Source organism: Gopherus evgoodei, chromosome 6 (genome assembly GCF_007399415.2).
Source record: "Gopherus evgoodei ecotype Sinaloan lineage chromosome 6, rGopEvg1_v1.p, whole genome shotgun sequence".
NCBI classification, from domain to species: domain Eukaryota; kingdom Metazoa; phylum Chordata; order Testudines; family Testudinidae; genus Gopherus; species Gopherus evgoodei.
In genome coordinates this window covers 44,725,199-44,751,064 of record NC_044327.1, presented here as the reverse complement: position 1 = coordinate 44,751,064, position 25,866 = coordinate 44,725,199, and the positions used below count along the sequence as shown (strand labels likewise).

At 38.0% G+C, this 25,866-nt stretch overlaps 1 protein-coding gene across 3 annotated transcripts in view; it reads right to left on the bottom strand.

Annotated features, from left to right (window-relative positions):
• RIC1 (RIC1 homolog, RAB6A GEF complex partner 1) overlaps nt 1–25,866 on the bottom strand; it is an 83,558-nt gene that overhangs the window by 32,694 nt on the left and 24,998 nt on the right. For 2 of the 3 annotated variants that reach the window (XM_030567872.1, XM_030567874.1), the window contains 4 exons: nt 12,264–12,371; nt 8,296–8,438; nt 7,902–8,038; nt 6,148–6,239 (listed from right to left, as the gene is read on the bottom strand). In XM_030567872.1, the coding sequence (XP_030423732.1) occupies nt 6,148–6,239; nt 7,902–8,038; nt 8,296–8,438; nt 12,264–12,371 (480 nt within the window). The remainder of the gene's footprint in view (nt 1–6,147; nt 6,240–7,901; nt 8,039–8,295; nt 8,439–12,263; nt 12,372–25,866) is intronic. The other variant, XM_030567873.1, reaches the window with a different exon arrangement.

The following is a 25,866-nucleotide window of genomic DNA, read 5'->3' as shown; positions in this document are numbered from 1 at the left end:
TCTTTTGATTTGATGCCAGAAGTCTGTTTTGTACTACCCAGTGGCATATAAAGTGTTACCGAAATATCGAGTTTGCTTAGCTGAGAGCTAATAACAGCCTGACAGGGATAAGGAAAAGATGCTTTATTTTGCAGAAAAAAGGAGAGCCTTGTACTTTAGTATAAAGACCCTTGCGTGTTAACATTTGACTGTTAGGTGTTAAACTTTGCGGTTTTGTTATTTGTTTAGTAAAGATTAGTTTGAAGCAAGTTCTCTCTGCTTTGAGGCAGAAGAAAAGAGATAGTTTAAAAGTTTTGGTTATTGTATATGTGAGGCTTCTGCATCCCCCTGCTGGCTGCTTGTAAGCTATTAAGGGGGGCTACCAGTAAGGTTTACAGTCTCTCCTTTGGGCCTGACAATCTGGCCCAGATTGTCAGGCCTGTTACGTAATTTACGATTAAACTGAAGAGACAGGTACTGGGTGTTTTTACGGACAGCAGAGCTTTTGGTTACAGTATTACACAGACATTTCGCATATTGCATTACTACTTAAACAACACATAGGAAAAACAGAAAGAAAATAATTTATTTAACAATTGTACGGAAGAGGCTAGTAAATTATGACCCAAGGTCTGGGAGAAGGTTTTTAAAACTAAAGGTGTGATTAAGAGACACAGCATGGGAAAACAACAGCAGCATTTTGTTTATACATAGGTTATTTTGATATTTTGTTTTTTTTTAATTTAAGAGACACTAGTTTATTTACATATTATTTACATAAGGTTAGAACAACTTCTTACGTAGTTCTTTTTCGCTCGCCTCACACAATCCTTGCTTCTACAAATTTTGCATTATTAGGGTTACAGCTAGCCTAACTTTGGCTAACAAAGACTTATGCATTAAGATTTTTTATAAATTTTTGTTAGTGTCTTATTTATTTATTTGTAATTTTTGGTATAACATCTTTTTAAATTTTTATTTGCATTAAGCTATGGATTTTAGATTTTATATTAGATGTTTTAACTTTAGGGGTTTTGATTGGATGCAATGACAATGCATGATTAGCATGGACATGAAAGGTATTACTATTATTACGGTTTTTATAACAATTTTAAGCTAACAACAATACAAGCAATAATATTTTTATAGCAATAATATGATGGGGTTGTTGTGAAGTTTTAGGTATAAAGCACCATATATTATATTTAGTACATAAAATAAGTACTTTATAAACTGTATAAAAGGCATACTTTTTAACTTGATATATATTTTGAAGCATGTGAATTTGCCCTTGTATTTTAGAGATTTTTTGAACCTCTGGTAACAATGAAAGCAAATTTTGAAATTGATTAGATATTAAACTGGTCCAATTAAAGGGTATTTGGAAACTTAGCGCTACTTGCAACATTTTATTTGCAGGCCAATAAACAATATGATTGCCAGCAGTGGTAATGAGATGAAAATGTATATTCTGCAATGTGGTGGTTTTAACATACACACAGCTATTATTAGCTTGAAAAAGTAAGTATTTTGTTAGGATAGTTTTTTGTTTTTTACCCTTCCAGCAAATGTTATGAACAGTGACAACTTTTTTTGGCTTTAGTTTATGGATCTACTGAAGCTGTAGGGGTTTTAACAGCCAAAATGCTTATTGATTTTTATTTTGATTTAAAGTGTTAGGTATTATTTTAGGGGCACTGATTATAAATTAGTTAGGTATACCAGGTGTTTTAATTTTTTTTAGATGTTATAGTGAATAATTTAGTTCCACATGCATCCTCCCCCTGGACCCGTCAGGATTCAGTATGTGGGAGCCAGGGCCGGTGCTTTCATTTAGGTGGGCTAGGCAATCGCCTCGGGCGCTAGAATTATTGGTGGGCTGGCATTTTGCCGGATGGGGCGGCAGGCGGCTCCGGTGGACCTGCCGCAGTGGTGCCTGCGGACGGTCGGCTGCTCGCGTGGCTCCGGTGGACCTTCCGCAGGCATGACTGCAGCAGCTCCACCGGAGCCGCGGGAGCAGCCGACCGTCCGCATGCAGGACAGCGGCAGCTCCGCCAGAGCCGCGGCACCAGCACGTGGGGCAGCGAAATTGCCGTCCGCCTAGGGTGCTCAAACCCCTAGCACCGGTCCTGGTGGGAGGCCACACCCCCCTAACCGGTCCAAATGCTTGGAAGGAGCATTGTGAATGTCCACACTTCCACTTAGAAAGTGTTTAAATATGTTTTTATGACCACAGATCAGATGGTACTTTTGATGTGTCTGTAAGGGCAGTGGGCCAAGTCTGGTGCTTAAGATTACTTTGAATGGCCATTAGCTGGTTATTTAGGAAATTCTGAATTTTTAAACTTACTAGATTTTACTGCAATGCCTTTTTAGCCTTAGTGATATTTAATACTATTTTTTATTGGTGTAGTACTATATTACATTTGTTTTTTAATTATTTTTAGGTACTTTTAAGAGGCATTAACATTAAAAGCATAGGAGGGATGTATTGCAATAAGATACAGGTTATATTATTAATTACTGGAATGGTTTTAATACAAGTAAAATTTCCAGTGGCAGAAATTCAATTAGGGAGAGCAATACCTGCTGAAGGATTTATTTAGAACACAGGGCACAGCCTGTAGAATAAACCCCAAAATTTAATTAATACCGCATTCCTAAGCAGGGTCCCACAATTTTTTCTGCCAGTATATAATTTTTTGGTTTTTTACCAGGGTTAGTTTGTAATGTCTTTTTTATTTAGGAATTTTTGGACTCTGGCAATTTTAGTGGAGTGAGTGTTCCTTCTCTTTTTAAACTTGTGGTTTAGCATTTTGCAGGGGAGAGGTTACCAGCACATTACCCTGTAATGGTTTTGATTTTTTTAGAAAAATGTAAAGGCACAGTAGGTCTATTAGTGGACAAGGGAGAGGTTACTAGCACTTTACTTTTTTGGGCGCTGTTTAGAACGCACAGAAGGAGAAATAGGCTAATTATCAGTAGGAGAATCCTCCCGAGGTGGAGGGGTCTTTTTTTTTTTTTTTTTAGTGAGAATTATGGGTCCAGGCAGTCAGTTTTTGGCACGTCACAGTGGTGCTTGTAGTCAGCAGGACTTAATAAGGGCCTTTTTAGCATGGAGCCAAAGCAGTCTTTTGTTGGTGAACCTTTACATAGATTTAGTTTTCTGGTTCCAAGGAGCGGCAGGGCTGCTAGGGTCTTTGGGTAGCGCTTTTTTACTTGTGAGAAAAGAAACCTAACACATTTTATTAGTGCCTGGCAGTGTTTTGCAGATCTCATAGCTGTTTGGGCACATTTAAGCCCCTCTCCCCCTTTTTTGGTTGTTAGCCAAGTCTTAACTGTGAGGAGTGTCCTTGAATGGAGTCAGTGTCTTATCTTTAGCCTGAGCATATTAGCTTTTTTTTTTTTTTTAGTTAATTTATTTTGTTTTTGTTTTTGGCTTTTTTTAATTTACAAAGGAAACTTACACTTTTTTTTTTTAACAATGAACACAAACATTGCTATTATACAGTACATTAGTTTTATTATTTAATGTATGCTACATATACCTTTTTACTAAAATAATTTTATTACAGAGCTTTGGAGCAACAAGCCAGGACAAGCACACCCACTTTGAGGAGTTCACTTAATACAACTTTTAGTCCAATAGCTTTTTACTATTCCTAGCCCTCTGGCTAGAAATCTGAGGTAGCCAGAAGGATTCCATGTACAATATGGGGAGTGAGTTAACTTTTCATGTCCTTGCTTCCAAAGACTGTTGGTATGCAAATTGTAGTAATTTTTTTTTAATTAAAAGATTTGGCCAATTAAATCTTTTTTTTTTTACTTAAGCAAATGTATTAGACTTTAGTATATTTTTTTGATTTATTTAAACACTTTGTATTTTAGGTTGAACAAAACAAGCTCCCTATGGAAGATCTTTTGATTTGATGCCAGAAGTCTGTTTTGTACTACCCAGTGGCATATAAAGGGTGCTTTATTATTCAAAAATAAAATAAAATAAAATAAAATTAGTAGAAATCCATAAAAAGGAGAAGAACTAAAAGAATATAAAAGTATTTAAACAAACATATGCCCAAAAGCAGACAGATAATTGGAAGACTAAAACACAGATGGCCTAAATTCTTATAATTTGCTCTGAAAATAGCTACTCCATGGGTGAGACAAATTTATACCCAACAAGGAGAACTGAAATGGAGGAGGAGAAGGAGGGGCGAACCAGTAGTTTAGCATATCGGAGAGTTTCGATATTTTCAACTTTCAGTGTAAAAGGTGCCCACCCACCTAGCTAAATATCTCTTCTCAGCTTACATTCTATACTACAGAACAGAGTATTCTGTCAATAGGGGCTGTAATGTGTGTTCTCTAGTCACATGTTAGCCCTATTGATTTTAAAAACGCACATCTTATTCCAAACCAATCCTGCTAGTTTGAGAAGCCTGCTCCTGAAACCTATTTAAAAAGTTTTAAAATTGGAAATGAAGTCTGAGTAAAATGGCAGTTTCAAACAGAATACAATTGCTAGTTCACTGGCAGTGACTCCTCTTCCCTCACATACTTTTTTGTTTGTTTGTTTGTTTACACAAATTGTTGCATTTATACGTTAAGCATAGAAGGAAAAATAGACAAATGTCTTTAAATGATAGGAAAACTACAGGAGTGGTAAAACCCCTTTAGTTTTAAACAGCATTGTTTGATATTGATTAAAAAAAGCATAAAAGCAGTTCAGATGTGAAAAAGCAAAGTGCATACGGTTTCATCTTGGAGTGTTTGCAGAGAGCTACATGTACATCCTAACGTCCATTAGCTGCACAGCTCAGAGTTTTACTCTGTGGTAGTGCCGCAAAGGAAATAATGTATTTATAGTTAGCCATGTAAAAATGTAAACTAATATCTAAAAAAAAAACTAGAAGCAAGAACCACATCAGTGAAGTCACTTCCTTCCATCAAAGAAGGTGTACTTCTCAAATGATTCAATGTTTACTGGGAGAAAAAGTATAGCATATACACAAACTGTACTGAAACTATCCTATCATATGTAAAATTGAGCACTTCAGTGGCAGTCCAGGATGCTGAGCATCTAACAAGATCAGATAATAAATAGATCAGTAGGATGGTACACTATTTATATCTTTTCATGGTGTTTTTTTCTAGTTGGGAGGAACAAAAATCAATGAAAATGAATCGATGCATGTTAAAAAAAATGGTAGAAAGTCCCCTCTAAACCTTGTCTTGACTTTATTACATGGATAATCTGTTTCAAGTTTTAGAAGTACAGGTCACATAGCTAAAAATAAATCAGGTTGGAGAAATTCTCTAAATAGCTTTCATTTGTATATTTGTATTTCCATTGTTAGTAACAAAGTGCAGTCCCATCATTGCTTATAATTTTTTTAATCCATAATTAACTTAAATTGTTTACAACTCTACTAAACTCTAAAACTGTAGCAGATAAAGGTAAAAAACAAAACAAAACAGGCAATTCAGTCATTTAAATAAAAGAAAAAAATCTCATCCAAGAAATACGAGGTACTATTTTTATCTTCAAAAAGTATATTGGTAAAAATATGTTTGCTTTTAAGATGCAGGGAGAAAGCAATAACCACAGTGCACTAGGTTATAAAAACATGCCATGCCACTCAAGAAATCTCAATGGAAGCTCTGATGAGACTAAACTCAGGACAACGATTTTCTGAGAATAGAGTGGGAACAGAGAAAATGGGGAACCCTGGGGTCTCACTAAAGTGACAAAGAATCCAATTTAAACATTTATATAGCAAATTACATTAAAAAAATCATAACCAGTGTCATTTCCCATATTTAGTCTGTATCACTGAGGTATTTATATTTGAGAGTTTACTTTGTAATATGCCCCTGGTATCCTCCAGTAAGCTTGCAGCTTAATTTTTATTATAGAAAAAATTAGCAAAAACAATTCACTTGTAGGACACTGCTTCATTACATTGTAATTTAAGACATTTTGACATTTCTTTACAAGCCAGAGCAAAAAGTTCTACCTACAATGGAACACCTATTCATTAGTTTACAAGTTCCAACAATGCAACTTTGTACTCTTACAAGGTAGTACTAAATATAGGAAACTGTGTATGTTTCATTAAAAAACCCCAAACCTTTCCCATCAGACCTTTAGAGTAATATAGAACTTACTTGGCACATCCAAATGCCATTAATCTGTATTTGTTATTTACTGCCACACAAGTTCCATCAAAAACATCTTGTGCCCAAACACCACGGAGCTGCTGCAAGGGGAATGAAAAAAAAAGGGAGGCTTCAAGAGATGTTATTTACGTAGCACATTAATTCATCTAAGTGGGCTCAATCTGCATCCCTCCATACGTGGATCTCCAACTGAATTCACAGATGTGACCAATGACCATAGAAGACATTAGGTGCTATGAGACTAGAGGAGGGACTCCTGCATTGGGCCAAGAGGAATTAAAAAAATTAAGATGTCCTCTTCTTCAAGATAGAAATTATGTCCAGATAAATGTCTTTTCAAATGTATGCTATAGCTTGCTAGCTTGAAGCAAAGCATATCTTTTTCTTTGAAATATGGCAAAAGAACAATTCTACCAATTGAAAACACAATATTTTGTAACTTTTTTTAAAATGTTGCTCTCCATATTTTAATGGAGGCATTGAGACACTTCAGAAAATGAGGATGTTGACACAGAGATCCAAAGTCAGAGCTCTATTCTTTTATCACAGGTCTTAATAAAACAGATCACACTTCTACACTGGGAAAGCCCAGAATATTTTTAAAGGCACTGATATGTTCTGAAAGTTTGTCTTTTAAATTACAGGAATGACAAATTATAAAACCATGTAACAAGCGTAGTTTGCCTCAAAAACTGACATCTTCCTCCATTTTTGTCGGGTTGTTGTAAAATTTAGTTAGGGGCATGACATGTAAAAATGCCTGTGAAATTATCTGGGTTATGGGCTTTAATTTAATGAGAGCTCTGGTTAAGCAAAGTAAAACAGGTTTATAACATTTATCATAAACCATGTGCTTTTATGGCACTACAGAAAAAAATAGAATGTACCAAGCAAGGATTCATGCAAGTAAAAAGCATTACCAAATCCAAACTGAAACTGATGGCTCTAGATAATACTAAAAATGTAAGCAATATAAAATCCAGGAAGCTGAAAAAGCCTTCCTTAGAGAATAAAAAAGTCAAGTAAGGAAATCTAACAAAACAAAGTTGAATATATTATTAAATAGGCAAAAAGCCCCAAAATATCTGAATGTTAAGGAAAATAATTATTTCTCCCTATATTGGTAGTTTGTAGGTTAAATAAAAAGTGAAGAAAACATCTCAGAAAAGATTATAATTCTCTAATAGAAACATTAGAAATCATAGCTATAAAAAGTACAGGCATCTCTCAAAGCACTTAAATCAAAAAGAGGTGGTATTCTGCCCAATGAGGTATTGCACAGCTGGGGAAAACACCCATTCTATTATTCCCTGTTTATAGCAGGAAACCAGTGGCAGAAACAGGAATAAAACCCTAGAACTGGAAACAAACGAAGTTACAGATCCTGAGCTGTTACAAATTGTAACAGTTTCATCGACAATGAGAAATATGACAATTTTCACCTGTTCTCTATCTGCCCCTAGATCTCTTAGCATCCTGTCCAGTGCTTTCCCATAAGGCCACACTTCCTGCTCTAATAATTATTAATTCCAGTGATTTTTATGGACTACAGTAGTTTTATTTGTCCATATTACCAGTTTTGTTAGTGGAAGTGGCTCTACAGCTAATATTGAAGAATTCAGATGAATGCAAAGAACTCATTTAAAAATGAAAAATTCATGTTGAGAGCCGGGGAAAACAGTCACAAACACAAACTATTACAAAGAAAAAAATGTGTCATAAGAGCAGTAAGTAAACCGTACCTCAGCAATCAATCTACTTGATATTGGGGTAATGAAACCAACTCTGCCATCATTAAAAACAGCAGCAAACCCATCAAGTGTGGCACAATATTCCATATCTCTAATGTGTATATCTTCAAAGCCCAAGAACGAACCTGCTGATGAAACAAGAGCAATTGTTAAAACTGTCAATCATTTTGCTAGTCAGAGTTTACAATCTTTCAAGTATTCTCTCTGTATGTAACAGGATCTCAGTACAATAGGATAGATTATCTATATTTACAGAAGGAAAAAAACTCTCCTCTTCAGTTGTTAGGGTAGAAAAGGTTATGAGACTTAGATTTTTGTGTAGAAGGTATTTTTTCCATAGTAGCTAACCAATAAAGGGGGGATGGGGACAGAGATGGGAAAGTACCTCGAGAAGACTGCAGGTCCACAGAAAATGGTACTGTAGATAGGTTGATGGCCTTCCTTCCATTTGTCATGCCATCCCAGTGAATAAGGTGGAGCAATCCATCAGCAGTAGCAACCAGCAGATCCTCCAGCATGGACTGCAAACTGAGGAAAAGCCACTGTTACTCTGCAGAGATGGGTTGTCTAAACCAAACACTCAGAGGACTATTCATGAAACAAAACGCTACTTTAAAACACTGCAGATAAACAGATGCCTGGAAGCAGTTACTCAAATTACACTGTGGAAGACGTAGCATGCAGTTAAAAGGTCTATCAAGATATTGAACTAACAAAATATTAGAGGTGTTTCCACTTCTCCAAGAATTCAGAGTTCATGAACATTGAATGGATAATTAGCAATGTTACGGCTATCTGAACTCCTGATGAAGACTATTTTCTTTTTGTGAAAGTGAAAGATGTGTAAAATTACTGGAAGTAATAATTACTTAACCATCATACCAGATTACTGATATTCAGAGATTATAAAACCAGAAGGGACCACTGATCATCTAGTCTGAGCTCCTGTATAATAAAGGCCGTAGGACTTCCCTGAATTAATTCCTGTTTGAAGAGGAGTTTATATTATCAAGGCTTTATGTGACAGCTGCTAATCTGAGACCTATACCTATTGCCAGAGTGAAAAATACCTGTTGTTGCTAAACCCCTCCCAAAAGCCAGGCTCCTTACAATTTAAATTACACACTGTACTGAATTTTCACCTTTTCTTTTTTTTAAATGCAACCTTTGTTACACTTCGTCTGTCTGGCTTCAGTTCCGTTTCTTTCCTATAACAGAACATGGTCTCCTTCTACTCCTCCCCAAGTTAATTTCAGTGTTCTCCTCTTTTCTTCCTCTCCTTTTCTCACTCCCTATCACTCTTCCTTCCAACATCATGTTTCCTATCTCCTATATTCTCTCCTCATCTCCCTCAATCCTGTATTTCCTCTACAACCTGCTCACTTTTTCACCCATCCACCAATGCACACCCCTTCATTTTCATCACCCTTCAACAAAGGATTTAGGAAATTTACCAGACACCTAAATAGCAAGAGGCTATTAGGCAAAAGGTCAAACATTTGGAGGCATGCTCTTACCCATAGCCAACACCCATTCAATGAGAAATCTTCAGTTGGGAAAAGGGACAATACTAGGATTCTGACCCAGGGTGCTGTCCCTGGACTGTTTAGGCAAATGTCGGTGTCTGATAAAGCTGAGTGCCCATTCCTCCCTGCATTCAGAGCCTCCTGGCTTTCTATAAAGGTGGGCAGAGGTGTATGTAGAGTGAAGGTTACTAGATTCTTTTCAAACTCACTACTGCTCACAGGATACTGAATGGCAGCAGCTAAAACTAACAAAATTCTGCTTCAGCATTGCAAAGGTCTCAGGCCGATGTAACAGAACTGTTTGCATGCAGACACAGGAAAACATTTTATCACTGTTAACTCTGATTACGTATGTTTCACTATCAACAACCTAGAAACTTAATTTTCTCAAATGAAGTCCTAGAATCTGCAGAAGTTGAGAGTGCCTGGAAAGAGTCCTTCTCATTGTGGAATTAACATATCTTTCCACCTCATAAAGGCAAAGAATCAATCAAAAGATGTTTATTTTCTCCCAAACAAAATATTTTCTATGCACTTTGAACCCAGTGCCAAATTCTACATAGAAGCACACAAGCCAAATACAGAATTTATACTGAAATAATCCTTTGCTTAATTTATTCTGATTTCTAAGGCTATTTTTGAGTTTTCATAATCATGTGTATCAAAATTACTTTAATGCTGCATATTCGTGTAATACATATACAAAGTTCAAAATTATTAATTTTTACACTATTGTAAATATTTTCCAAAATTCCCCACAGAATTTTAAAGAAGTGGTGAGGGTAAGTACCATTCAAGCTACAGCATGAAAAAAATCTGTCCATTGCTTGCTATAACTAAAACACACATCTGAAACAGCCCTACTCATTTAATTCCACAACACACTATTCATAACTTAATAAAAATTAAAACATTGATTTGTGTTCCTTAAATATTTGCAGAATGAGTCAGAAATAGAGGTTTCCTTTCTACAGAACTATGCATACAGCATATACTATGTAATTCATGTTAGGATATAGATATTCAAGCCTGTCTGTAAAGGCCTACACTTTAAGAATTTAGGTATATGTTAATCATTTAGCTAGTTATAGAGGTATAAAAGAAAGAATCTGTGTAAGGGCCTTCTCTCACTGTGACAGTCTGAGGCCCTGTTCTTAGGCCAATGCCTTTGGCTAAGAGGCAGCCATGACCTGGGAAGCGTGCAGTCACATCCTCACATTTCAAACTAGCCATATTGAAATAAGGCAATCTGGGGCTGTTAAGAAGGTGATCCGATCTATCACCTCCAGAGAAAGGGAAGAGCATAGAAGATGTAAAAGGAAATTTAGTGTTAGTGTGATAGTTTTCTGTCTGGTAAGAACTCACTTATCAACAGACACAGCTGCGAAACCTGTATGTCTGTATAGATGTAGTTGTGAAATCCTCACTTCTGTGTTGTTTTGTCATTACAGTTCCCACTTTGCTATGTTTATTTGCATGGTCTCCATCTGGTTCTGTGATTGTTTGTGTCTGCTGTATAATCATTTTGCTGGGTGTAAACTAATTAAGGTGGTGGGATATAATTGGCTAGCTAATCATGTTACAATATGTTCGGATTGGTTAGGTAAATGTTAGTAGAATGATTGATTAAGGTATAGCTAAGAATATTACTATACAAAATAGGGGAAACAGGAAGTTGGGATTTGAAAATAAGGAAAAAGGAACTTGGATTTAAGTTTTCTGGAAGTTCACCCCAATAAACATCGAATTGTTTGCACCTTTGGACTTCAGGTATTGTTGCTCTCTGTTCATGCGAGAAAGACCAGGGAAGTAGGAAACTGAAGGAATAAGCTCTCTAACAATTCAGTACACATAAGCACCCCGGAAAAGGGAAGGCTAAATGGAAGTTAAAACTCAGCTATGACTTGTGTTTATATTGCCTCTTTTCCTCTTCTTTCACTATCATTTTTGTGCCTTCTTCCATGCCACCCCTACACACTTTGAACTTCCTTTTCCACATCTGTGAATCATGTACCCATCCTCTTTTCTTTCAAGTCCCATCTGGAAAAAATCACTTCCATAAAACCCACAGACACTACCCCATAGTGCTACAGCTTTAAAAAAGTCATTCCTATTATAAACAATCCAAACTGAATTTCTTTGAGTAACCCAGTGCGCTTAAATTAAATTATGTTTGTTTAGACTGAGTCTTTCAGGGCAGGAAACAGGTCTTTCGTCTTGTATTACTGTTGAGCACAGTGTGGACACTTCAATATAGTACCTTTCAGCATGTTTTTTTTTTGGGGGGGTGGGAGGGATGTGCTCACCAATGGAAGAAGGAAGCTTTCCCTGGACTTCACAGGTCAAGCTCTCCACTCAAACTTTGTCTCTGTTCTAGCAGGTTTAGTAGGTATGAGGACTGGTACCACTGTTCTGTTTACCATACTACTCTGTTTACCATACTACTCTGTATTTTGCATGAGCCAAAAAGAATACAGAAAAGCTATTTAAAAAATAGCTAAGAGCTTCTTAAGGGTGTGCAGATGTGCAGCAGTAGTGTAAGCAATTTTTTACACCTGTGCAGAATGTCTACATTAGATGTTTGTTCTGATGCTGCTACACCAGAGCAAAACATCCACACCATAGACAAGGCCTGTAGACAAACGCCGAGGCGAAGTATTTGTGCAAAGCAGCTTCCACTTTCCATCTACCAGTTAGCAACTTAGATTTTACTTTACTTGGTCTATTTTCTGGTTCCACTCCCAACTTTTTTTTTTTTTTTTTTTTTAAACCAACAAACTATTATTGAGGCAGAAACTCTAGAGACATGTATGATTATATACCACACCTGGTGATAGATGCTTGCAAATCCAGCACTTTCTTCATCTCTAGATTTAACAAAGGAGCACATTGCTCTTCCTTATAACGTGGTGTCCCCTTCACATGTGGGCTTCCTCTACAAGAAAAATCAAACATTAAATTGAAATAAGCTGATTGTGTCTCAAGTGGTAATGATTATACAGATCCACATTTCTCACTCAGTTTTTTCTCTTGAAGTGTAACTACAGATGCTTAAAAACAAACAGGTGTACTTATGGCACCTTAAAGACTAACAAATTTATTTGAGCATAAGCTTTCGTGGGCTAAAACCCACTTCATCGGATGCAGGTAGTGGAAAATACAGTAGAAAGAGATACATACACACACACACACACACAGAACATGAAACAATGGGTGTTACCATACACACTATAACAAGAGTGATCAGTTAAGATGAGCTATTACCAGTAGAAGAGAAAAAAACCTTTTTGTAGCAGTAATCAAAATGGTCCATTTCCAGCAGTTGACAAGAAGGTGTGAGGAATCGTAGAGGGAAAAATAAACATGAGGAAATAGTTTTACTTTGTGTAATGACTCATTCACTCCCAGTCTTTATTCAAGCCTAATTTGATGGTGTCCAATTTGCAAATTAAATTCCAATTAAGCAGTCTCTCATTGGAGTCTGTTTTTGAAGTTTTTTTGTTGTAATATTGTGACTTTTAGGTCTGTAATCGAGTGATCAGGGAGATGGAAGTGTTCTCCAACTGGTTTTTGAATGTTATAAATCTTGACATCTGATTTGTGTCCATTTATTCTTTTACGCAGAGACTGTTTGGTCTGTCCAATGTACATGGCAGAGAGGCATTGCTGGCAGATGCTTACTTAAGAATAACTGACACTGGCAAAGTTAAATATTTTGAATGCAGTTTGGATACATTCACATTAGATTTATTCTTAGTCATATGATCATAGTTCAGTCTGATGAGATACTTCAGCCTTGATAATTTTCATTCATAACCAGAGTATCTGTCTGAATGCTGCTCATTAGTATGTGACAATATACTTTGTTCATTACTTATGTCAATTTTAATTTAGTGTTTATTACACTTAATGTTATAACACACACAATGCTGTATATTTTATCAAATTAATGGTATCTTTCATATGAAACTTCTCTATAAAGTTTACTACTAAATCTTTTCTGAGAGGTGAAGAGGGTCCAATTCTCATGGTGATTCTGAAGAATGAAGTTTTGCAAACAATGACTTAGCAGGTCTTTGTTGTATTACAGAGGTTAACACATTAACAAGATACAAGCATTTCAACAATGCTTCTCAGAGGACTCAACATTTATACCAACATTAATTCTGAATCACATCTCATGAGAAATAGGAAAGCATTTATTACTTCACATATGGGAAAATGTGAGGCATACCGGTCCCAGGAGTCAGTGCCAGCGCTAGAAGAACAAAGCAGTCCAACTACCAGTCCCCTGCTTTAACAGCAGACCATCAGGTCTAGCACTCTATAGATGTGAAATGCTCTCTCTCAACTTTTTTTTTTTTTTCAAGTTTCACATCCCTAATTCTTCCCTGCTAGCCATAAACTTGCAGTTATTTTATACCTCAGCTCAGTCTTGCTGAAATGCAACACAAAATGGTCGAATTTTCATATTAAAACACTATGTTGCAGGAGCACTTCTGCAAACCATCTAAAATCCAGAGTTTTCTGAAGCTATCACAAAAGAAGGTAATTCAAGTATAGCCAAGTGTTCAATAAATTTATAGTTATGATTCATACACAAAATTCTACACAAAAAATAACCAAGTTTGTTTGAAAAGTCACAAGAGAAAGAAAATTTGTCAGACAAGCTTAACATTACCACAACAGCCTGAACTTTACCCCACTGCATAAGCATTGCAGAAAACATTGTCTCTTTCTATTACCACATTCTCAGGATTCATCCCACAGCTTTCGTTCAGAAATATTATTTAGCGAGGAACATGCAGTGTTTTAACAAACAAAGGTAGTAAATACAGCAGACAGCCTCATAATTCACTGTTGTCTACCATTCCCTTGGTTGTGCCTGTAAAATCAGTTTACAGGAGTGCAGTTCTACCCTAGTCTTCCAAGGTCAGAGCTACATCATCTATAGCACAGCACTGGTTCTCAAGCAGGGGTACACGTACCCCTACCCCTGGGAGTACGCAGAGGTCTTCCTGGTGGTACATCAACTCATCTAGATATTTGTCTAGTTTTACAACAGACTACATATAAAAAGTAGTAGTGAAGTCAATACAAACTAAAATTTTATACAGAGAATGACTTGTTTATACTGCTCTATATACACTATACACTGGAATGTAAGTTCAATATTTATATTCCAATTGATTTATTTTATAATTCTATGGTAAAAATGAGAAATTGCACAATTTTTCAGTAATAGTGTCCTGTGACACTTTTGTATTTTTGTGTCTGGTTTTGTAATGGGTATTCAAGACAAATCAGACTCCTGAAAGAAATACAGTAGTCTGAAAGGTTGAGAGCCACTGAACTATAGTAAAGAGGAAATTTTAGGAAAAAGCTAGTGTACACCCTCAATGTTAACACTGCTTGGAGAGGAAGTCTTCTGCAGTCCTCATCGAAGTATACAATAGAAACACTGACATCTGGAGCCAGTTAATATGAATGCATTGTTTCTGCAGAACAGCAAATCTCTTTTAGGAGAGAATATAAATGATACAGATTAAAAGAAAAAACACTGAAGATATCACTGCTTGCTGGAAAAGGAACACCAAATCTCTGCTGGTGTACGCAGTCATAGCTCCTTTGGAAAACAAACAGAACTCTCATAAGCCACAAAGCATCTTTTTAAAAAAGACAGTGATAATTTTGAACTGTATTTACAACTAATTCCAATGTTCTATTCACCCCTAATTACTGCTCATTAACTGCTGATTATAATTTTGCAAATAGAATGTATTTCCTATTGTCCAAACAACACGAAGGGACAGACATCACAGTTTGATGAATTCAACAAAAATATTTTTGTTTTAAGTTAACTTTCTCTGTTCATTGAAGAAATTTTTCTAATTCTTACATGTCAGATTCTCTGATTTAAAAGATAAACACTCTTTCTTATGTAATACGAATGCGGTTTAAGAAGGTGTATTAAAATTCAGAAGTTATACTGTATTCAGAAATGACAGACATTTTCATGAGTCGGTTTTACTATTTAAATCACTTTGACCTTTAAACCATGAATGCATGTTGCTGACAGAAGCAGGAAGGAATGTTTCTGTGTTGCCACATCAGCAGCTACTGCATTTCTATTCAAAATTCTAAGTAACTGCAGTGATTTCATACAAGCACTTAAGAGGGATGAAAACATTTTCCAAAAGCTAAAAAACTTGATGTCTATTGAGCTTATGACACATTTTCTACAGAACTCTACTTGCATTAAAATGTACAGGGAAAAAACCCTTGCTGAAGAAATAGGTTAATAGGTTTTTTTTGTTTATTTTGGTTTTTTGCTTCTTTACAGGGTAAGCAGAGGGCCCAAATGGTTTCTCCATTTCTTCCTCTCCATTGGGAATTCACGTCTTGACTAGCGCCCTGGATGACTTAAGGCCTGGCAGAATTATGTCAGATGCCATGAAAGAGCAACCTAAGAGATAAAATTGGGTTTTATTCACTATTTAAAACCTCTGATTTTGTTTGGTGTCCTCTTCAAATTTTATGAGCATACTCTCCACTCCATTAATGAAAATACTGACCAGTATTGGAACCAGGACAGACTCCTTAGGGACCCCACTAGATACACTCTCCCAGTCTGACAGCAAGTCACTGATAACTACTCTAAGTATGGATTTTCAACCAGCTGTGCACCCATCTTATAGTAATTCCATTTAGATCACATTTCCCTTGTTTGAATATCAGAATTTCATATGGGATCGTGTCAAAAAACCTTACTAAAAATCAAGATATATTATGTCTACTGCTTCCCCCCTTCCCTGTCAAAAAAGGAAATTAGGTGGCATGACATGATTTATTCTTAACCAATTTATGTTGCTATTATGTGTCACCTAGTATCCTTTAAGAACTTTTACATATGGATTGTTTAATAATTTGTTCAGATATCTTTCCAGGTATCAAATTTAGGCTAACAAAATTCCCTGGGTCCTCTTTGTTCCTCCTTCTAAAGATAAGTATTGCATTTGCCCCTCTCCAGTCCTCCATGAGTTCCTGAAGATACTTGTTACTGGTTCTGAGACTGCCCCAACTAGTACTTTAAGTACCTGGATGAATTTTGTCAAGCCCTGTCAACTTGAATAAATATAACTCATCTAAATATTATTTAGCCTGTTCTTTCCCTATTCTGGCTTGTGTTCCTTTCCCCTTGTTATTGATGCTAAGCCTGTTAAACATCCGCTCACAATTAACCCTTTTATTGAAGGCTGAAGGAAAAATAGGCATTAACACCTCAGCCTGTCAAAGATTTAACATTCCTGATCGTTAAAATGAAGAGCTGAGAATACTCCCATTACATCCCTGTGATTCAAGGAAGGCCTTCAGAAAAATCAGGAAGACAAAATTTTATGTCCCTTATATTTCTATGGTAAAATATAAGAATGGTGGAAGAGGACTGCAACTTTCAGGCCTTCTTTAATACATCATAAAGAATCAAAGAGGCACAAATTCTTATCTTGATAAGATTTCAGACCACAGAATAATTACTTAAAGATATTTTAATTATAAGTCAATCTCATGTCACCTATGATGCACCTATTTCACTGCACAGCTAAGATCATGAATACTATATGGTTATTATAGAGCTAAGAGAAGCATCTTCCAAATTATGACATTCATATTTTAAGTGAGAAGACTAACTTGACTAAATTGTTTAAAAATAATTCCCATTTAACTGCTGAACCTCTTCTCTCCAAAAATCTCCAACCCCATTCCTTCTCGTAAGTGAGCAACATTGTCCTCCCCAGACTAATACATTGGTTTCCATTTTGTTTCCAAATGCAGGTATATCCTGTAAACAAGGGCAGAAAATCTGAACAAACACACACAGAAATTTGTTACAGGACTTGCAAAATTAAGAGTTTTACTTGCATATAAGCAAGGAAAGAGGTATGAGAGGAAGCATGAGATACCATTCCCACTGAAGTCAATGGCTTTCATCATAAAAACTGATGCAGGGATGAAGAGAAAGGGTTTTCTTATTTCAACAAAAAATGCTCAGTTTTAGTCAAAGGCAGCAGCAGCACTGGGCAAATATACTGAGTTCCACTTCACTGGAAATGTTTGCATTCTGTTCCTAAAGAATATGCTGAGCAGACTAGCATAGCACAGTGACAAACTTGTACAATTTTGAGTGGGAAGTGAAGGAGCATTTGATACACCTGCTCCATTCCAAAGACAAAATAATTCATCCTTCAGAAGTATTTTTAAATAGAGCCCTGTGATAAGTTAATGTTACCAGAAATGATTAAGCGGTATCCAGAAAATGAGGCAAGTTCCAACAGAGGCAGAGAAAGCATACTAACCTTTCTTTCAATTTGGTGTTGCTAAAATGTTAGCAAGGGGTTCCCAGGAATCCCCGTCAGTCCAGTATGTAAAAGATATTTTTTCTTTAAATGAAGATGCAAACACCAATACAGTGATTCCTTTTCTACTGAAGAGAGATGGGTAATGTGTAACAAACATCCAAAAGCTTGTTGCATCAATCTCCTACTACTTCTTTAGTCCACCTTACTACAGAAATATACCACCTTTCCGGCCTTAATCAGCCCTGGCATCTTCACCTTGCCGGGACACTTTTGTGGTTTACTCGATATTTACAAATTATTGAACATTAAATAGTGCCCTTATTAACTAACCAACATCAAGTATTGTGCCATAGGGAAGGCATTATATAGAGGTCACAATTGCCTGCAGCAGAAGCTACCCAAGGGTCCCATAAAAATGAGCTACAAAGATTTTTTTTAATTGGATTTGTGTATTTTTTGCTTCTTTGTAATCTGTGAGACAGGCCTGAAATGGTCTGCCTGAGCCATCCCACCATAAAAGTCCCCTTTTACTCGGTTATTTTCAGCTTACAAATATTAAGAAAAAATAAGTGTGGTCTTCTCTGGTGTTTCTGGAGGACTTCATTTTGGGATTGGTCTCAAATGTTTGTGAATTTATACCTTAGTTGAAGAATTAATAATCTGAACAACACAAGCAGTACTACACAGCATTTTAGAAATATAATGGTGCTTGTATCAGTAAGGATGAACACAGAGTGGTGTCCAAGAGGGAGCTTATTGTCCAAGTATCATTTATAATTTACAGGCATGTGAAGGGAACTATTAGAAGCTGCATGAAATTTATTATTTTAAAACCAGCTCACACATAATGTACAGATTCCTTTTTAGGAAAGCTGGGAGAGATGCTGTCAACCAGAAAATGCACAGAGTGCATGCATTGCATACAGGCAGATCCAGATGTCAGAAGGCAGTGAAACAAGTGAAAGATAAACGTTTTAACAATTTAAATTCCATAACTGTCAAGTCACTCTTGTTCCACAGATGCTGGAGCCAATAATAACGACAATAAGACAGAAAATATCATATTGCCTCTATATAAATCCATGGTACACACTTTGAATATTGCGTGCAGATGTGGTTGCCCCACCTCAAAAAAAGAGATATTGGAATTGGAAAAGGTTCAGAAAACGGCAACAAAAATGATTAGGGGTATAGAACGGCTTCCGTATGAGGAGAGATTAATAAGCCTGGGACTTTTCAGCTTGGCAGAGAGGCGAATAAGGGGGGATATGATAGAGATCTATAAAATCATGAGTGGTATAGAGAAAGTAAATAAGGAAGTGTTATTTACTCCTTCTCATAATACAAGAACAAGGGGCCACCAAACGAAATTAGTAGATAGCAGGTTTAAAACAAACACAAGGAAGTATTTTTTCATGCAATGCACTGTCAATCTCTGGAACGCTTTGCCAGAGGGTGTTGTGAAGGCCAATACTATAACGGGGTCAAAAGGGAGCTAGATAGATTAATGGAAGCAAGTCCATCAATGGCTATTAGCCAGGATGGGCAGGAATGGTGTCCCTAGCCTCTGTTTGCCAGAAGCTGAGGCTGGGTGACAGGGCATGGATCACTTGATGATAACCTGACTGTTCATTCCCTTTGGAACGAATGTAAGACAAATCCTGGCTGCACTGACAAATTAAACCATTTTAGGTTAAATGTTTAAACATGGTTCATGCCTACAGTTTAGTCAGTGTCTAGTCAGCGCAGATCAAGCATAAGTATTATATAAGGCACATTTTAATGCAGTTTTCAGTGATGTGGTTACATTAGAAAAGTGAGCCTTCACTGACACTTCATTATCTAGCATGTTTTCTATAAAGGTTCTGAAAACTGTTTGGCCTCAACTGTATAAAAGCAATAAAACAAGTTAAATCCAGATGAAACAATTCCAAACTAGGTCACTCTCCAGACTTAATTTTCACAAAAGCCATTTTAACTGAATGGTACCCAGTCCTCAATACAGCAAAACTACAGCTGAAAGCTTTTAAAGTGAATTCTTAGCAGGGTCTTTTCTAGACTAGGTAGCTGCCACAGGATGCCACCTGTAATCCTGAATCACTATTAACTGGATTTTACTGTAGATTGAGGGAAATGTACAAACAAGCATATTTCAGTATCAAATACTGAGACAACTAGTTTGTTTACTTTGTAGCTTCCATAGGCCAAGCTCACTGCACATACCAAGGGTTCCCTGTATTTCTCCATTCCACAAGATCCCTAGGAGCCACTCTCCCACTTCCCTTTATTTTGGGGATCTCCCCGTAACTCCCTCACCTGCTCCTTCATGCCTGGAGCTGTGCATGCCCCATTCCTGGGTTTCTGTGTCCCACCCATACCAGGGTCCTGTATTCTCTGCCCCCATGCCAGTGGCTCTGCGTGTACCCATATTTCCATGCCCTCCCTTCCCCCCCTCGTGGCAAGGGCTCTGAGCCCCCACTTTCCCCTCCCCCATTCAAGAGTTCTATTTCCCACATGAGGGGCTTTGTGTGCTCCCATTTCCCCTCCCATGGCAGGGGTTTGCGTGTGTCCCCATTTACTCCTCATGGAAGGGGCTCTGCCTGCCACCCGTTACCTTTTCCCCATGAAACAGGCTGGCTTCTCTTCTCTCCCTATACCAGGGTGTCTCAATCTCTCCTTGCCAGGAGTTCTGTGTGTCTCCTTACTAGGGTTCCACATTCCCACCCCCATGCCAGGACTGTGGGCACAACCCTATATCCCCCTCTCAGCCTTACCTAAATTCATTCAGGATTTCAACATGTTAAACTCTATTGGGAGGATAAGTAGAGATGAGATAGGGGCAGTATCATGCTGGAAGGTGTTAATGCAGTGGCCCCCAACCTTTTTTGTCTGGTGGGCACCAGACGAAGAACCATGGCAGTGGTCAAGCATTCGCCGAAATGCTGCGGGCGCATTGAGGGGACTGTTAACAGGTATTTCAGTCAGTTGTTTGATGTACAGCCAACTGAGAAGGTGCTTGACACTTCAGCTGTGATACACAGATGGCAGGAGCTCCATGTGTTCCCCATTTTCAATCTTTTGGTAATCTGATTTCCAAATCAGTGGGGTGCTAGCCAAGGATGCCAAGAACATTCCCTGAAAGTTTTGGATTGATTATATATTATATTCAAAAGATCTCACACTGCATACAAACAAATGCCATCAAGTTGAGTGTATGGCCTAGCAAGCTGAGGCAACTAGAGTTTCATAGACTAATATGCATGGTATAAAACTTTAGACTTATGTGCTAGCAAATACTGTCCTAACAGAACTCCTTTGTTGCCAAAAAAGGAAGGTGTAACTAGCCTAGATTTAGTTTCGTATATAGTATAAAACTGGTCAATGAAGAAGAGCTACCTATGTGAACCATATGGCTAAATCAGTCTTGTCATAAATGGATAGTTAAGAGTTAATAGAACAGAAGTACTTCATGTCTCTTTTGCCTGTAAAGGGTTAACAAGATCAGTGAGTCTGGCTGTCACCTGACCAGAGGACCAATCAGGGGACAGGATACTTTCAAATCTTGAGGGAGGGAAGTCTTTGTGTGTGCTGTTAGTTTTTGGTGGTTGTTCTCTCTGGGTTCTGAGAATGACCAGACGTGTAACCAGGTTTCTCTCCAATCTCCCTGATACAGGTTCTTATAGATTCAAAATAGTAAATACTAGGTGATAAGGCGAGTTAGGCTTATGTTTGTTTTCTTTATTTGCAAATGTGTATTTGGCTGGAAGGAGTTCAAATGTGTATTTTGCTGAAAGGATTTTTATTTGTACTTGAATACTTGGGCTGGGAGGGTATTCCCAGTGTCTATAACTGAAAGACCCTGTACCTATTCCATTTTAAATTTACAAAGATAATTTTACTGTTTTTTCTTTAATTAAAAGCTTTTCTTGTTTAAGAACCTGATTGTTGTTGTTTTCTTCTGGCGTGAGACCCCAGGGGACGGGGTCTAGATTCACCAGGGAACTGGTGGGGAGAAAGGAGGGAAGGAGGAGAGAAAGGTTAATTTCTCTCTGTGTTAGGATTACTTTCTCTCTCAGGGAGAGTCTGGGAGGGGGACTGAGAAGGAGGGGGGAAGGTGAATTTTCCTCTGTTTAAGATTCAAGGAGTTTGAATCACACTAATCTTCCAGGGTAACCCAGGGAGGGGAAACCTGGAAGAGGCAACGGGGGGAAAGGGTTTACTTTCCTTGTGTTAAGATCCAGAGGGTCTGGGTCTTGGGGGTCCCCGGGCAAGGTTTTGGGGGGACCAGAGTGTACCAGGCACTGGAATTCCTGGTTGGTGGCAGCGCTACAAGTACTAAGCTGGTAATTGAGCTTAGAGGAATTCATGCTGGTACCCCATCTTTTGGACACTAAGATTCAGAGTGGGAAATTATACCATGACAAGTCTAGTACACTATCAATCTTATTTCTCACCAAAAGTGCTTTGATAAAAGTTATGTAGTATTCAAATAACTATATACCATTTCATTCCTTTGATGCAGATGCTGATATTCTAGAGTATAAAAATCAAACCTCTGATAACATTAAGCTTATCCTACTAAATCACAGAAAACTCAATGATAAAGGTAACAATCTCTATACATTTAATCTTACTAAAAAAAAAAGATAGTGGCAGTGGGTAAAATTTTCAGGTGTACAGGTGACTTAGACCCAAGTCCCAATTTTAAAGAGTGACTTTAGGTATAAATGTGTGACTTGGTGGGCTGGGAAGGGCCTATTCAGGGCAATGGGCCATTAGGAAAAAATAGTAGGCCTTAGGAGAAGCTTATCTCCCACCTGGTGATGAGTCTTCCCGAGAACACTCCAAACAGCCTGTGAGTAATGGCTGCTATTGCTCTACAAGGACATGTGATGAGACCACATGATGCTGGACTCCATCTTGGGATGTCAGTATTTTTCCACATACTGGTCTGGGAACCAAGCTTTGAAACAAAGGATTCCCGCCATATGCAAAAGCTATATAAGATGGGGAGTGACATCATCTGGTGAAGAACACTCCCTACACAAGACGACTCCTGGAAGCATCTGAGGAACAAAGACTGAACTGAGCTAAGTGCTAGACCCAGGCTAAAGGGATTTCTAGCCTGTGTATGAAACACCTGGGGATTCCAAGCAGCAAACCAAATGTAGTTTGTGCCTTAAGAATCTGCAGTCCGCTTGAATCATCAGTTACGGTGAGAGATTGTTACGCTTAGTTTGCGTTTTTGTTTTTTACTAGATAATCTGCTTTGATCTGTTTGCTATCACTCAATTTTTCTTTTGTAGTTAATAAACTTGTTTTTGTTTTCTCTAAATCAGTGAGTTTGAGTGAAATGCATGGGAAATCGTAGCTCAAGGGGCAAAGGCTGTTGCATATTCCTCTCCATATTGAGGAGGTGGCAAACTGGCAGGATGGTACTGCTCTGGGGTCCTAGGCTGGGAAGCTGGTGATTATTTTGGCTGTAGCCTCTCTACTGTTGTTTCTCAAGTACTGGCTGGTCAGAGAGCCTTCAGGTAACTGCAGCTGGGTGTGTCCCTACCTGTGTATGCTGGTGAAGTGTAATACCAGGAGGGTGTCTGCAGCAGCACAGTGTGAGAGGAAGCCCAGACTGGTGGGTCGGAAGGGTCAGTGGTACCCCAGTTCCAGGTGGCACCCCGGAGGGAACCCATCACACAGGAAATAAGAAATTCAGAAGAACATAGCCCTGAGTATCTGGAGGAAGTGGGGAGAAAAAAGTTAAACAGCAATGACTCTGGTTACTTCTCAGGTGGTGCCTAGGTATTAATGCAACAGATGGTGTTACAAGTGTCTCCCTCAACTACTGCCACATATACACACCCCTCAACAAAAAGAGCAGAATGTTTCTTTCATGACAGAAGTCAGTTCATTTCTGGGTAGGAGATCTTTAATGCCCTGACTCGGGAAGCAGCTCTAAGGAGGAGGACGACATCCACATGGTTAAGGAACTAGCCTACGATTCAGGAGATGTGGGTTCAATTCCAAGTTCTGCCACAGAGTTCCTGAACAAGTTATTCCAATGAAGGCATTGAAGAACAGGTTGGATGAACACTTGATAGGAATGGTCTAGGCTTACTTGGTCCTGCCTCAGCACAGGGGCTGGGCTTGATGACTCCTGAAGGTCCCATCCAGCCCTACATTTCTATGATTCTAAGGAGGAAGAGCAGGGTTCCTTCCTCACTACCAGGTTCCACTACAACCTCAGGCCACATATACCTTCCATCATCCCCCAACAAACCGCTCTGATTACATCTAAGTTAAGTTTCTACAAGAGCTGTTTAAATTTTAATTTGTCTGAGCTGCATAATAATGCTCATTTTCATGAAAATGTTGAAATATCCAATAGTGATGTGCTCTGCGACAGAGTGAAATACAGGACACAGCTAGTATCCCATAATCCTTGATACTTTTTACACTGATTGGCTTTGCACTACAGAGTTGAAAGTAGCCACTATACACTCCAGTGTTATAAGTAGTATTGTTTGAGAGGATCACAGTATCCAACCTGGTAAAACTCTGTTCTAACTACAACTAAACATGCTTAATCTCAACATACCCATTTGCCAGACTATCACTGTCAGGTTAGAAAGTTATTTGAATCTTAATACTAATTCCATCTTGACAATATTTGACAAATATAGAATCAATAATCCAGAATGTCATCTTTCAACTAATTACCTGGGTCCCACTTGGTATCTTAAAAGTCTGGTAGAAAGCACCTGGAAGTTGGATTTGTCAGTATCATTGTAAGCCAGTTGTAAACACATTTATTTCAACAAAACCCCTCAAAGGGCTGCCAAATCTTTCCAATCTGCCACTGTCAAAGACAAGCTTACCTGACACAGTCAGCTGAAGATTTTAGATCTTCTTACTAATACAAGAGGTAAGGACAATCTGCTTCCATGGATCAGAGTCATTTAACCCTATGTGCCAAAGCAGCTAAAGAAATGTCCTGCCCTTAATCTACACAAGAAACTTCCAGACATTAACGAGAGCATAACACATGGATCACTGGCAGTATGTAGCCGCTAATGACTTGGGCAAAGGTCCAAACACACATTTTAAAAATAAGGATCCTCTTGCGCAGGAGGAAGATTAGGACCTTTGGATTCTCTTATGAAGTAAAATCTCCTTTCAAAAGCAAATCAATAAATCTTGCTCTTGGTTATTAAAATAAACTACAAGTCCTAGATGTTGCAAGTGGCAACTGTACCAAAAAAGAACAAAAGCTAAGAAGCCAATAGTAGCCCACAGATGAAGTTCAAGAATTACAGGGGTTTCACAAACATGCCATGGCACACAGGGAAAAACCCTCAGCGGTCAGAGTCTAAGCTGAGACCAACCAACTCTTTCTCCTCAAAATTCCATCCAATCTTAGCCAGGCACACTTAGCCTCTTCAGAGATACACTTGCTCTCTGCAGTTTGTGACTCTGCCCAAGTTCTTCTCATGGTGGGTGGGTGTGTGAGAGAGAGAGAGATGAGGTGGTGGTGGAAGAGCTTTCTACCCCCATTCATGGGAGCTCTGTTCTCAAGATACCTTTAAAGAGAGAGCGCGCACGCGCGTAAGAATCCCAATTTCTTGCTTCAAAGTGAGCTCCCTAAGACGGGTCCCTCCTCCCAACCCCAGGAATGTTTCTCACATTTAACCCTACAGGTCAGTTTCCATGCTATACTCCTTATAAAATAGCTTCCCCTCAAAAATAAAGCTTTTATGAAGAGAAACTTTAAGTACCACACTGTGATCAGTAGTTAGCAATTTGATACGGACTTCCTTGGTGTTCAGCTACTTGGTACTTGGTTTTCCAGCCATTCCAATGTACATCTGATGACACCAGCATTTTCTTTCATTTTATTTACCTAAGTTGAGACCAACAAGAATTCAGTTCCCAGAGAAAAGGATCTGTAAAGCCTCCCATGCTCACTTAATAAGTAGACTTTTTCCTGTATTTGCATGCAGTGCCTGAGAAAATGATTATAATTTGTCTACAAAACTGTGTGTTCCCCTCCATATTAATAATTCAACACCATTCCAA